Here is a 14,879-nt window from a genome sequence, read left to right as displayed (position 1 = left end):
TCATTTAGCATTCTAATACGGTAACTAATGTGTAGCTTAGCAGCTAACATGCTGAGGTTGAGATTGTATGATTTAGCTTTTCGCATGGCAACATGCTAACATGAACGAGTCACATTTGCATCACAATGTTGAAATGCTAATGTAAGCGTATTAATATGGCTACAGTTAGTTGACATGTTAACATCAGTAATTTAACATGATGTTTAGCAAGTTAGCTAAGTTTTATTGCATGCTAACACATTAAATACTTTCAGCCAGCATTGTGAGTCTTGCTGCTAGCCTGGCTACAAATAGATACATTTATCATTTAAATGAAATTCTCAGTGCAGTAACAAACCACCAGACATTATATCCCTCATTCATATTGGCACATTTACATATTAAGTTGACACTTTTAGTGTCTCAGCGGCTGAGCAGGCGCTTGCAGTAACTAAAAAGATGTAATTGCTTCTCTCTCATCGAGTGCGACGCTGCAGAGCTTCATTCTCATCCGGAACTTAAAGAGCAGCAGTGTGAGATTAAGATAAATCTTCTTGTGTTCCGTCTTCCACAGAATTAGATGAGAAGATGGATAACGGTTTTCCCTCCACGTCCAATACAATGACACATCCTGTACATTAGCATAAAGACTGGGAGTGAGGTCCTTGGTCCATGAAAAGGGAAAAAAGAACACCTTCAAACAACTCCAAAGCTGTCTGACCTCCATGTTGAATCTATTTTTTCTTTTCAAATAGAAAAGTAAAAAAGCTATTGAAACCATCCTCTCATCTAACAAGAGGATTTTCCAAAAGGTCGGGCTGCTCTTTAATGTAACACTAACACATTTCATGGATTTCCAGAAGAGTCTGGTTTGGTCTCTGTGTTATTGTCCAAATAAATTACACCTTTTCCTTTAAAATACATATCCAGAGCAGACATCATCTAGAATCATCTGCTGTTTCCTGGTGCTGCTGGATGTGACAGGATACGGTAACAAGAGGACGGTAACCAGACGACAGAACACGGTAACATGAGAACAGGACACAGTAACCAGAGGACAGTGAGAACACCGACGGACAGAAACACTGACAGGAAGTCTCTTGCTCTGGTAGCTTCAGGAGGGTTTCTGCTGACTACAGATGAGTCCGTCAGCAGAGGAAGAAGAGTAGCGTCCTTCATCTTCGTCCCTTTCCTCCTCTTCCTCTGTGTGTTTCTCTCTGGGTTCTTCCACCAGCACCTTCAGACGGCTCAGGTGATGCATAGCTCTGAAGAGGGAAACATTCGTCAAAAATATTGCTCTCAACTCACACGTGTGTGTGTGTGTGTGTGTGTGTGTGTGTGTGTGGCGCATGCACTTCATCTTCAGGAGAGCACAGAGCAGCATCTGGACGGCATACAGCACATGAACCACATAGATATCATGTAGCTCATCTTCAAAGAAGCCAAGCATTTTGGATTTCATAACTTAATAATTAGCTGTGACCACTGAGGCTGTGTAAAATGTGGTGGCAATCCCTTTAAAAGATGTTGAGCTATTTCACAGGATGAGCACAACAGCACAGTAACTCACATGATGATCCTGATGCGTTAGTGTGCGTTACCTCTGTAGTGACGGTCCACCAGAAAATCTCTCCAGCTCCGCTTCACCTTCAGGCCTCTGGAACACAAACGCAACTCCATGTGACCTGAAACATCGTCTACATACAGCACACAACATGCAACAGTACAAGGTGACCAGGTCTGTTTACTGTCAACACACGGCTGACAACCAAATGTGAGTTGCAGTCCCGTAAAAGTACACAAACAGGAAATACAACTGTTTGTTTTTATGATGGAGTACAGAGGATTAGTTGAAGAATCTCACAGCCGGAGGAAAGAAGCTGAGGTCCTGTGGTTCATCAGCTGATACTTCTGTATCTCTCTCCAGATAGCTGCATGGTGAACATGTTGTGTCTGGGTTGGTTTAGTCTTTTCATATCCTTTGAGCTCTTCTCAGGCTCCTCTTCTCACCAATATCACTGATGCTCAGTAGATATGATGATGTTCCTGGTGGTTTTAATCACCTGCTGTAGAGCCCTCCTGTTCTGGAACATCACATGTTAGTTTGTAATGTTTCCAGTCAGGAAGCTTTCTATTGCTCCTCTGTAAAAGTTAACAAGAACGTGGCACTGGAATTTAGCCTTCTTAAGTTTCCTTCAGAAATACAGCTGGTTATGAGCTTTCTTCACCAGGATGGAGATGTGTGAGGACCATTGATGTAGACAGGGGTGTGTCGTCTTTGGCTCCTTTTTTCTAAAATCAACAATCAGCTCCTTCGGTTTTACTGACGTTGAGTAGCAGGTTGTTCTCTGAGCAGCAGGTTGTTCTCTGAGCTCTACTCTGTCAGGTTGTCATCTTTGAAGAATGATCCGATAGTTACCAGTGATTATTGAAATGCTCATCCCTCAGTTGAGTGGGGGGCTGTGGAGATGCGTCCTCTGTGGATCTGTTGGCTCTGTATGAGTTAGGTTTGTTCTAGATATGCCCGGATCGATTGGCCACCGAAAGTTTTCAAGAGCAATGTGTGATCAGGATCAATGCTTTGTAGTTGGGGGGGGGGGGGGGGGGGGGGGGGTAAGCAACTAGCATACTCTGTTTTGGTAATATCTCACTACAACTGGACTCCCAATGCCATACAAGGCAGTCAAACAGACCTATACTACTGCTGAACCAGCTGCTATAACGAAACACAGAAGGTATTAGCTTGAGTATCAGCCACCGTGGCTCATAGACGGTCAGCCATTGGTGGGGTCATCCCTCCTGTTTCCTCAAAACACAGCCGAATGTCGAGTCCTGAGGTGTGTTCATACCGGTTTCACCGGAGCCTCCTCCGCCTGAGCTACCCGAGCCTGTTGTTGTCGCTGAAGCTCCGCCTCCACCGCCTGCAGTCTGAACAGCATCTGTTTCAGAGCCTCCACTGGACCAGGTTGCTTCAAGACGCTGTTACTGTGGAGACCGGAGACCCGAGCCTGGAGGACACAGAAGGGGGGTGGGGGGAATCATTTGGACTTGCACGTGTCATAGGAACCATGTGTATGGAGAAGAGAGAGTGGGACTGGTTGTACAGTGGATCGTTTAACAGGTAGAAGTGGACCAGGACAGACAGACTCCTACCTGAGCTCCTCTGTGGGGCGGAGCCTTTGTGATGCTCCCCGATGCTGCCGCCGAGTCCCTGCAGGTACAACATACAATCCTGTATCATTCAGCGCGTGGTTCAGTCACGGTGCAGCAGAGCTAAGGATGAAGGGAGCGTGATTAACTCTCACCAAGAGAAGGTCCGGCGGTGAGAGGGAGGACAGAGCAGCAGCTCCTCCGTGTTCACTGGACTAACTGCTTCTTCCACACAGTCAGTAGGACTGACTACAACAACAACAACAACAACAGTTATTCAATGAGAAAGAGGCAGCATCGTGTGGACTAAATATGTGATCGACCTTTTTGATGCAGTGATGGTGACACAAGATAAAGATTTCACTGTTTCCGTGCTTACAAATGCTCACACAACTCGTGCAGTATAATCTGAGTCTCATTTATCCATTCGTGTGCTCGCTACTCCCCAACCACATCCATCCTCAAAACCTTCTGCACTAACGGGACGAGTAGCGCGCCTGCACAGGAGCGAGACTGTTTATGCGTCAGGTTTCAGTGAGGATGCATGCGTTTGTAAAGTAGTGCACATACGACTAGATGAAGGAGACCTGGAGTTTGTGAAAAGGATGTTTTGGTGTAGTTTTTGCTGGATTTGAACGAGGCCCCCATTGACGTAAATCCATCGAGACTTTTCTCCATTAACCGTAGAGGCGTGAGAGAAAAACAACGTTTTCTAGAGAAGAATTCAAGACAACACAGGGCGAGTAACTGATATACAAATGGCCATTTTGGGAGTGAAGTATTCCTTTAGTGCAGAGCTGTAAATCAAGCTTCGGGGGTGGGCTTTAGTTGCACGTCTCCCTCTCTTCATGTTTTCTCTTTGTATATAGTATACTGGTTCCCGTCTAATAAAAGGGAAAATGGCAAACAAATATATTAATAGAACAAGCTGCCTCACAGTGAAAGCCACAACTAAACTGATTTGTTTGTGTTATCTGAGCTGTGTGAATGCTAATTTAGTGCCAGCTCATTAGCATCGCTGCTTTCAACAGGAGAACTGGTCTGACCTTGATCTGCAGGACCGTCTGCTTCTGCAGAGCCGTGAGACAGGCTGGTCAACACCTGGTCGGCCTTCTGGATCAGAGACTCCATCCTGTTGTCTGTCAGGAGGAAACACACGCACGCACGCACGCACGCACGCACGCACGCACGCACGCACGCACACACACACACACACACACACACACACACACACACACACACACACACACACACACACACACACACACACACACACACACACACACACACACACACACACACACACACACACACACACACACACACAAGACATCAGCATTGGTTTAGAACACTGGATTACCACAGGGGTACTAGTACCCAAAAGTGTATTGTGGAGTACCACAGGGGTACTAGTACTCAAAAGTGTACTGTGGAGTACCGCAGGGGTACTAGTACCCAAAAGTGTACTGTGGAGTAATGTTAATGTAAAAAGATATCAGTCATTCCTAAAACTACATACCTAAAAATATTATAAGATCATTCGTTCCATAAAAAATGTAAATGCGGGTTTGATAAACCCATGTTATATAAAATATTTCTATTTCTTTCCGTCAACATGTTTTGTTCTTCCAGAAATGGTCCACTGGTAGGGGGGCACTCGGCTGGCAGTACAATATTGAAAAAAGGATGGAGAACCACACAGAGCTCCTCACCTCTGAACAGAGTCTCCATGACGTCAGAGCTGCCTCTCTCTGCGGCGAGTACAGAAATCTGTTCAGCAAACTGAAGCCTGAGATCTCTGAGAGTCCGCTGGTCAACCTGATCACACACACACACACACACACACACACACACACACACACACACACACACACACACACACACACACACACACACACACACACACACACACACACACACACACACACACACACACACACGGGTATGGACCATTCTGCCATCCTGTTTCCGTTCAGGTACAGCTCATCAGACAACGTGAGCTGCTGATGGTGTTCACAGATTGGATTCTCTCACCTGAGCAGGTGTCTGGTCGGGATCATCAACCTCCAGCTCTGCCACCCAGGATGGAGCTCTGTTTGTGGGAGCTACAGGCGGAAGAACACCTGGAGGAGCAACACCAGAAAAGCACTAGGATTATGGGATGCTAAAGATTCCACATCAGACATCGATCCCCGGCTCAGGCTCCACTAGTCACATGTCAATGTGTCCTTGAGCAAGACACTCAACCCCAAAATTGCTCCCGTAGCTGTGCCTACGGGAGCATGAGACTGAGGCGGTTCGGCTGCATAGCTCAGATACCATGTGTGTTTTCCAACAGTGTGTTTCACGTTACAAAAGAAAAGTCTAATTTTACATGTTCAAGTGTTGTTACTGGTGTCATTTTGTTTTACATCTTCCATTAAATTGTGTATACTGTTCCCACACTTAAGCCACTGTTAAGATATTAGATACCAGCAGTGAATGTGGTCAGACCTGAGGGGGTGTTGTGAGACACTACCCAGCAACAGAGAACCCCTCAGAGGTACCTGGACGACTTTGAGAACTAGTTTAGCTGAACATAAGTCATAAAAAGTGGAATTAAAATGCTATTTGGCTGAACAGGAAGAATCTAACTAAAGCATGTTTCTGTTTAAAGTGATGCATTGTTTGCTTAAGTTGAGATGAGGTAATAGCTCAAAGGGTTATTATAAAAGACTGATGGATAATTGAACAATAATGAATAAAGAGAAAATACAAGAGTGTCGTGTGCTCAGAGTTGGGTTGCGTTGCTGCCCCCTGCTGGACAGTATTTTGTATAGTTGCTCTGAAAACAGTTTCAGATTGATTTTCAGTCAGCTTCGAAAAAATAAAACAAAAATCCAGACTCATATATCAACACCCTAATCTGGAGAAAAGGGTTCTTCTAAGAAGAGAGAGCAGGACCAGCCCACACCACTTTATGTGGCCAAAACACACATGGGGTTTAGGTTTAAACCTAAACCCCATGTGGCCTTAGAAGTAACGCTCACTTACTGCTGTTGGTAGTAAGTTACATAGCTGGACATGCTAACTATTGCAGTTCACATTGAAGCCGATGAACATCGAGCTGTCAACCACTGCGCAGGCTGTTAACTAATTAGTCTGAATTTGAATACGTGCAATTTAGTGTTTCATGATGGCCTAAACGCTTTGAGGCTCTACCATTTTGGTTTTGAAACTCTCGTACTCTCATATTTATACTTCTTGACGATTTAGACTAAGCAGTGATTGTGTAGTGCAAAGTGGGACTTGCGATGTGTGTTATGGTGGTAACTGAGTTGTGGGCCCTGGAGGTGTTGGTGCCGTGCAGGCGGTGCTGTACCGTGGTCCTCCCACAGCTCTGACTCTGTGGGCGGTTGCGTCTCACCGAGGTCACAGCGTTGGACCCAAGCGGGGTACTTTAGGACCGGCACGCTGGTGATCCCAGAGCAGTCCATGTCAGGCCTCTTACTGGTGAACCAGCGAGGGAGGTGGAGGGACGAAGATGGCTCCGCCCACCCTGACCTTGCTGCTCTGTGTGCAGACTGAAACAGGGAACAAAGACATTCAGTCCTACTCAGAATTAAGTCCAAAAGCACAAATAAAAATGTGAAAGATAGTCACCCTGTGGCAGCTGGCTGAGGACACGTCCACATGTGGATTCAATATGGCTGCCCCTGGTCTCTCTCTGTACCTGGAGAGGTGTAAGTAAAGAAAGGTCCGATGTGAGGTAGACCTTTTACAGGACAGAACAGATATCTTTCATAAAACATCCCAAATGAGACGGATTAGTGGCAGCAGCTTGAACCTGGAGCTCCTGGGCATCCTGGTTGGATGAAGGTGGTGGTGGTGGTTCAGCTGGGGGGCGCCATGGCTGCTGCTGAGTCTGTCCCAGGTTCTGTGTGCTGGTCTGGAGGAGGAGAAGGGGGGCTCTGAGGGTCCAGACTGGGACAGGAAACCTGGACCAGCAGACGAGACACGTCAGACTGACACAAAAACTGCAACTAATCAATTTATTCTATCAACTATCAACTAATTTACCATTTAACTGATATCTGAATATAGACAGAATGAGGCACATGAAGACATTAGATGAAGGGGAAGAATTTCCAAAAAACTGCTGGTGTGTGCGGCGTTTAGAGACCTTGGATGAATGCGGAGGTGTGAGTGACGGGCATCGAGCCGTCGAACGGGATCGACAGCAGCTCGTCCGTCGTCATGGAGAGTCTGTCTCGGTTGCCACGGTGATGGAGAGAGCTGACGGGGAGGTTCAGGAAGTCCAGCTCCCTGTCTGTCAAACGCTCCCGGAGAACTACGAGACAAAAAAATCACAAACACATAAAGACGACTGACACAAACGGTCCTAAAACAAACGTGCTTCCCCGATGAACGTGGTGACCTACCATCTTTGTTTCTGAGTGCGCTCACTCTGGGTCTGCTCGGTGTGGAGGGCGGACTGTGAGGCAGAAGAAGCCTTCCGGTCAACGACACGCTGTCCCGCCGACTCCTCTCAAAGTCTGTGATGTAGGCGTCCAACGCCGCCGAGGCCGAGTAATAGTTCTGCAATCAATCAATAAGCACGAGTGATGGATTTTAGTCAGCCCAGCCACAGGAAACAGCTTGTCTTGAGTTTTATTACCGACATCAGACACTACTGGCGGGCTTTTACTCTGAAGCAGCTGGAGGGCTTTTACTTTGAAGCACTGAGATCATTCAAAAATGAACAGACATTTAATAGTAACACCCTCCTTTGAGCTTTGAAATGCTAATTTTCTGTATTTAAAACCCTGTGCAGAACGTCCATCTACAATCTATTGTTTGAACTCAGAGGAATTAACCTCCAAGTTGGCTCAGTTAACAGGACAGAGGATACAGACACAGTGCCTCATTACTATTGTAACAGTAGAAGCAGAGCCAACCTGGTCTCTGTATCTGAAGGTGGTGTTGTGTTCAGGAGCCAGCAGGCTGCTCCTCAGGTGACCTGAGCTGGACAGCAGGGAGGTCACCGTGGACTCAGGAGACAGACAGTCACCCACCAAGCCGCTGGCCTCCATGCTGACGACAACAACACATTTAAAATCCGGTCAGACACACAGAGATCTTAACCTCAGCGAGCTAGACATGAAATGACAATAACTCAGAATAGAGTCAGTGTGTTGTCAAATCACTGTGGTCCGAAAGCTCGTCTTCCCTTAAAAAAAGTTGACAGTCTCGAGCTCATAACTGGCTGACGTTAGCTTGCTAACTTGGCTTTAGCCTAGCAAACCGCTCACGATAGCTAACAGTTAACTAAACATACAAAACACAAACGTACATTAACGTTACATCCATGAGACAGTAGACGTTTTACGCCACGGTGGTTCGGTGCTGCTAAACGACTCTACAATGTCTGTGAGACCGTATCAAAAGTTAACATTGGTTAGTTAGTTAACGTTAACTAGCGTTAGTTGAACTCACAAACGGTCATAGAGATAGCATATATATGCAACTGACATTAAAATGAAACACTTAAACGTGAATACGAATCCAAATGTTCCAATTAAATCCATGCTTCCACATGAAAGGAACACAATACACTTAACTTACATCTGAACTCCAAAATAGTTCCCTTATACTTGGTGTCCAGACCTTTGCGTACAGTGACGGATGTTGACAATTTAAGATTCAAGGCTCGCGGGTAAAGCTAACTCGATTAGCTTAGCTGGTCTGGAATCAGTTTAGTTCCGATGGCTTCCGCCCAGAGAAGTTACGACCAAACACCGTAAAAATAACCTGTCAGGTAACTCTATTCATAGTTATCAGCGGAGACACACACACAGCTGTTGCAGCAAGCCTTCCCTTTACATTTTAGGGTCTTTCGGGAACCTTCGGAAACTTTCGAAGCACCAGAGCTCAACTTTAGCAGCCCGGCTGCTGCTGTGAACTGACGCTCCCGCCCCCTATAGGTTGGAGCTAGCTTCAGTCTGTTTACGAGTGGAGCCAAAGGGTCCTGTGGAAGTCTCTCTACTGTATGTGACTCATGCGGAATTAAAGGATGCACTCTCGCGGATTATGACAATAATAGAAATAATGTTAGGTCCAGAGGTTTTTAAAGTGACATCGGCCTGCATCACCACCATAGATCTGTAGGCTATAGTCTACTATGCCATTGACACCCCCGCCCCTTTCTTGTAGCCTGTGTTGTATATAGAGTCACTTACTTACATATATTTATATAACTATGTATATTGAGCACTGCTTTTCTATAAGAACTCTTATTGTTTTCATATTAGGTTACATTTAGCTTAGTTCTTGAGAACAACTTTGAATACTTTTACTTGTCATGGAGGACTTTTACACTGTGGTATTTCTCCTTTTAGCTTATGTAAGAAAAGGCGTTCCTCTTCAACTGTAAATCAAAACACAGGACAGCTGGGACACAGTTATTTCCCAGAACCTGTTAAAACATGGTGACACTACATTTTTTTCCAAGTGTTCATCTTCTTTTTTGAGGTTTTGGCATAATTTATGTTGCATTACTGCTTCCTCTTATTAGGTATTGGGTTGTCCTTAGCTCCACCCTGTCGTGTCACTTGCGGTTGCAAAAAAAACAAAGATGGCGAACACAAGTCTTCAAAACCAATGAGTGACGTCACATTGACACTTCTTATGGGCAGTCTATGATTCTACATCCTTTATCTGTTTTTCTGTCCAGCTGTTTGAACAGTCTCCCTCCTCTCATCACTACAGTCTCTCTCCTCTCATCACTACAATCTCCCTCCTGTTATCACAACAGTCTCCCTCCTCTCATCACTACAGTTTCCCTCCTCTCATCACTACAGTCTCCCTCCTCTCATCACTACAGTCTCCCTCCTCTCATCACTACAGTTTCCCTCCTCTCATTACAACAGTCTCCCTCCTCTCATCACTACAGTCTCCCTCCTCTCATCACTACAGTCTCCCTCCTCTCATCACTACTGTCTCCCTCCTGTTATCACAACAGTTTCCCTCCTCTCATCACTACAGTCTCCCTCCTCTCATCGCAACAGTCTTCCTCCTGTTATCACAACAATCTCCCTCCTCTCATCACAACAGTCTCCCTCCTCTCATCACTAGTCTCCCTTCTCTCATCGCAACAGTCTCCCTCCTCTCATCGCAACAGTCTCCCTCCTCTCATCGCAACAGTCTCCCTCCTCTCATCGCAACAGTCTCCCTCCTCTCATCACAACAGTCTCCCTCCTCTCATCACTAGTCTCCCTTCTCTCATCGCAACAGTCTCCCTCCTCTCATCGCAACAGTCTCCCTCCTCTCATCGCAACAGTCTCCCCCCTCTCATCACTACAGTCTCCCCCCTCTCATCACTACAGTCTCCCTCCTGTTATCACAACAATCTCCCTCCTCTCATCACTAGAGTCTCCCTCCTCTCATCACTACAGTCTCCCTCCTGTTATCACAACAATCTCCCTCCTCTCATCACAACAGTCTCCCTCCTCTCATCGCAACAGTCTCCCTCCTCTCATCGCAACAGTCTCCCTCCTCTCATCACTACGGTCTCCCTCCTCTCATCAGTTTCCCTCTTCCTCACTAGAATCCATGGTGTTGCCGTCACCATCTGTCTCCCTCCCTCCCATGCCGTCAGAGTTTGTAAGGAAATGTAAGAACATCCTGACCTACACCTATAGGCCTACAGGCTGGTGGTTGATATCCCTGTACCAAATGTTCTTCAGTACCCTGTCCTCTAACTATTAAGTCCCTGTGTCTATGAATCCAAAGTCAAAGTTGTTTAATCAAAGTCAAAAACCAGCTCAGCAACAGAAAACAATTCAAAACTTCCGGCACAATGTCCACTTCCACGAGGTCCCTCCCTCCAGTGTTCTTGGTTGCATCAGGCCCTTTAACCCCGAGACTGTGACGTCACTGGAGGGAAGGAGGGGGGGGGGGGGGGGGGGATTGAAACAGAGAGGTGTCGGGGGAAGAACGCAGCGAGGTCTCACTCCGCCTCGAAGTCGAGGCCCCGGTAACACAACAGACACTGTCACAAGGAGTTCTCCCATCAGAGCAGCCTCGCCATGAAAAGCAGAGATAGGCTACATGTACCTAACATGAGTACAATGTGTTGTATTGTATTTAATTGATTAATTCATCATTTATATATTCTTTCAGAATCAGCTACGTTACACATACAAGGAATTCGGCTAAATGATTAGTGCGTAACAGTAAACAAAGTGCATTCGTATAAATCATAATTTAAAAATAGAAAATAGAAAAATGTACAGTAAAATAGGCTAAACAAATAAGCGTACATTAAAAAAATACATTGTTAAAGTGTCATGTGTATGTTAATACAGAAAAAGATGTTCAAGGGTGTGTAACAATAACAAATTGTCCTGGGGATGTAAGTGTCAGAGTTAGTGGGGGTCACAGGCTTTATTGATGAACCCAACTGCAGAAGGGAAGGAACTGTTTTTGTGGCGTGAGGTCTTGCCTCCTGACAGAGGGAAGGGACTCACAGAGGTTATGTCCAAGGTGAGAGGGGTCGGCTACAATCTTTCTTCTTTCTTCAACCTCAGGGTTCTGGAGGCGAACAAGTCGTGGAGGGACGGCAGATTGCAGCCAATCAGTCTCTCAGCACAGCAAATGATACGCTGACGGTGATGGAGCAGGAGAGGATGGACTCAATGATGGCAGTGTAGAAGTGCACCATCATTGTCTTTGGCAGGTTGAACTGCCTTTGTGATGGAGCTGATGTTAAGCTCCCAATTAACTCCGACTTAGAACTCATCCTCACCAGAGATGAGTCCAATGAAGGTGGTGTCATCCATGAACTTCAGGAGCTTGACGGACTGGTGACTGGCGCTGCAGCTGTTGGTATACAAGGAGAAGAGCAGAGGGGAAAAAACACAGCCTTGGGGGGAACTGGTGCTGATGGTCCGAGAGACTGAGACATGTTTCCCCAGCTTCACGTGCTGCTTCTTGTCAGACATGATGTGTGATACACTTGCAGGTGGAGTCAGGAACCCTGCAGCGGGGAGAGCTTGTCCTGCAGCAGAGACGGGACGATGGTGTTGATGGCAGAGCTGAAGTCCACACACAGGATCCTGGTTTAGGTTCCTGGGGAGTCCAGATGCAGGAGGATGAAGTGAAGGGCCATATTGATTGCATCGTCTACAGACCTGTTGGCTCTGTAGGCGAACTGCAGGGGGTCCAGGAGTGGGTCGTTGAGGGTTATGAGGTGGGACAGGACAAGGCGCTCAAAAGACTTCATGACCACAGAGTTTAGGGTTTCGGGCCTGTAGTCATTGAGTCCTGTGATCCTTGGTCTTTTAGGGACGGGGATGATGGTGGAGGCCTCGAAGCAGGCTGGTACGTGGCATGTCTCCAGTGAGGTGTTGAAGATGTCTGTGAACACCGGAGACAGCTGATCAGTACAGTGCTTCAGGGTGGAGGGGGAGACAGAGTCTGGGCGGCTGCTTTGCAGGGTTCTGACATTTGAACAGCCTGTTGACGTCTCTCTCCAGAATAGAGAGAGTCATCATTGTGGTGGGGGCTGGGGGATGGGGGGGCTCTGGGATGGGTGGTTGTGATGCATGGGCCCCTGCTGAGCTGGGGGAAGGGGGACCTGGTGGTCTGGAGCGGGTGGATGGGTGGATGGGGTCATGGGGGATGGGGTCGGGACGGACCCATTGTCTTTCAAAGTGACACTAAAACTCGTCCAGCCCGTTTGCCAGGTGAAGGTCATTCTTGGAATGGGGGGCTTTAGGCTTGTAGTTGGCGATCTGTCTGAAGCCTCCGGACAGAAGCAGAGTCACTTGCTGAGAGCTGGTGTTGCAGTTTATCAGAGTACTTTTCGTCACAGTCTCAGTGTCCTCATCCAGACTGTTGGTAGCAGTCCTGAAAACATCCCAGTCTGTACAGTCCAAGCACGCCTGAAGATCCTTCAGAGCTTCACTGGTCCATTGCTTTGATTTCCTGACAACAGGTTTACAGAGCTTTAGTTTCTGCCTGTATGCAGGAATCAGATGGACCATGACATGGTCAGAGAGTCCCAGTGCAGCACGAGGGACGGCGTGATAGACCCCGCTTATTGTGGTGTAGCAGTGGTCTAAAAGGTTCTCCTCTCTGGTTTATTAACTGTCTGTATTTGAGGACTTCGTGGCTGAGGTTTTTTTTTGTTAAAGTTACCGAAGACAATAACTAAAGAGTCCTGGTTGGTCTCCACACACAGTCGGCGAGTGTCCGCTGTACCTCCTGCGCATTGGCCTGTGGTGGAATGTACCGACCAGTATGAATGAAGCAAACTCACAGGGGAAGTAAAAGGGTGAAGCACAAACCGGAGGATGAAGAAAAGTATCTGTTTTTCCCCACCAGTAGCTGAAGTTCGTCCAGTTTTTTACACAGTGAGCAAACCTTGGAAAGAAATATCCCCGGCAGCAGTGTGCGAAATTCACGTTGGCAGAGACACACAAGTGCAACGGCTCGTTTTCCTCTACTATGGAGTTTTACTACACGAGTAAAGGTGAGCACACCTTTAACTGGAATATCCAGTAATTCCACGGATGTTTACATGTATTATTTAACTTTATATGACTTTTTTATCAGTTCAACTTCTTTTTTTGTCTTAAGAATTTTCTTCTTATGTTACTAAAAGTATTTTGGCAAAAAAAAAACAGTAAGTGAAAACCATATACTGCATGAAATATGGACGTAGTCACCGTAACATCACCCTTCAAATAATCAGTTGTCAGACAGTGTCTCGGTGACATTAGCTATAGAGACCATTCTGTAAACATGATTATTATAATCTGCGGTAAAGTTGGGCATTTTAACATGGCGGTCTATGGGGATTGAGTCGCTCGCCAGCCTCAAGTGGCCATTTGAAGAACTGCAGTTTTTGGCATTTCCGCGTCAGCTTTTCTCAGCACCAGAGCTTTTCGCTTGGTCAAGACCATAGACTGAATATAAAATAGTGGATGTAGTCATTGCGATGTCACCCATTGCTTTGTGGACTGCCGTTTTGAAGTTTGGTGATTTCGCCGTCGCCCTCTTGGATTACTGCTGTCGCCATGTTATTTTTTATGCAGCCAATGAACGGAAGTTAACATATTTGGAATGTGGAGGAGTGACGTAGAGACGCCGTATACGGCTCTGGTAGCGGTAGCAACCTGTCAATCACAGTAAGCCCCGCCCTAAAGCATACCCTGCTTCATGGTCTGTTTGACTCTAAATGGACCATAATTTACTAAATGAACATCATTCTGTATTGAAGAAGACTTGAAACTAGAGATTGAGACCATAAACTCATGTTTACAATGTTTACTGATGTAATAAATCAAGAGAGAAGTAGAGTCATTTTCTCATAGACTTCTATACAACCAGAGGAGTCGCCCCCTGATGGACACTAGAGAGAATGCAGGTTTAAGGCACTTCAGCATTGGCTTCACTCTGCAGAACTGGAGGTTGCTGCCTGGTCAAGAAATGTCCAAGTGTCAAGTATTATAAAGATAAGAACAACATATTATCTGGTTCTTAAAAAAATAACATATAATTGTTGTAGTCTACTCTGTTTATGTGGGCTATTTATTTATATTTGCAATTAGTTTTTTATTTATTTTATAGATTTTTTTTTAATATTTCATTTTATACAAACCAATTTAAAAACAACACAGCCTATCCTCCCTTGACTCACGATATTAAGATAAACGGGGAAACATATGCTACACACTGGCCCTTTAATGGGTAGTTAAAGGGCCACT

The 14,879-nt window shown here is 46.0% G+C and overlaps 1 protein-coding gene across 2 annotated transcripts; it reads right to left on the bottom strand.

Annotated features, from left to right (window-relative positions):
• Positions 1-226: 226 nt before the first annotated feature.
• cunh18orf54 (chromosome unknown C18orf54 homolog) lies at positions 227-9,065 on the bottom strand. Of its 2 annotated transcripts, none has more exons than XM_068706080.1 (15): positions 8,992-9,065; positions 8,067-8,202; positions 7,551-7,707; positions 7,292-7,459; positions 6,956-7,106; positions 6,772-6,841; positions 6,491-6,692; positions 5,164-5,252; positions 4,842-4,947; positions 4,176-4,268; positions 3,285-3,378; positions 3,133-3,190; positions 2,829-2,987; positions 1,581-1,636; positions 227-1,244 (listed from the first exon to the last, which is right to left on the bottom strand). In XM_068706080.1, the coding sequence occupies exons 2-15, from the start codon at positions 8,199-8,201 to the stop codon at positions 1,094-1,096; spliced, it is 1,689 nt and encodes a 562-aa protein (XP_068562181.1). In that variant the 5' UTR covers position 8,202; positions 8,992-9,065; the 3' UTR covers positions 227-1,093. The 2 variants fall into 2 exon arrangements, with proteins under 2 accessions (XP_068562181.1, XP_068562180.1); XM_068706079.1 differs by having other exon boundaries at positions 8,734-9,044.
• Positions 9,066-14,879: the final 5,814 nt, after the last annotated feature.

Source organism: Cebidichthys violaceus, unplaced genomic scaffold (genome assembly GCF_023349555.1).
Source record: "Cebidichthys violaceus isolate CVI_PGR_0920_01 unplaced genomic scaffold, fCebVio1.0.p SCAF_12, whole genome shotgun sequence".
In the NCBI taxonomy this organism is placed as follows: domain Eukaryota; kingdom Metazoa; phylum Chordata; class Actinopteri; order Perciformes; family Stichaeidae; genus Cebidichthys; species Cebidichthys violaceus.
This window is presented reverse-complemented; position numbering and strand designations above follow the sequence as displayed.

Coding starts and splice junctions, on each gene's coding strand:
- cunh18orf54 (XM_068706080.1), bottom strand. CDS start 8,201: ATGGAGGCCAGCGGCTTGGTGGGTGACTGTCTGTCTCCTGAGTCCACG. Junction 6,842..6,955: donor AGGATGCCCAGGAGCTCCAG/GTTCAAGCTGCT, acceptor ACACCTCTCCAG/GTACAGAGAGAGACCAGGGG. Junction 5,253..6,490: donor AGAGCTGTGGGAGGACCACG/GTACAGCACCGC, acceptor TTGCTCCTCCAG/GTGTTCTTCCGCCTGTAGCT.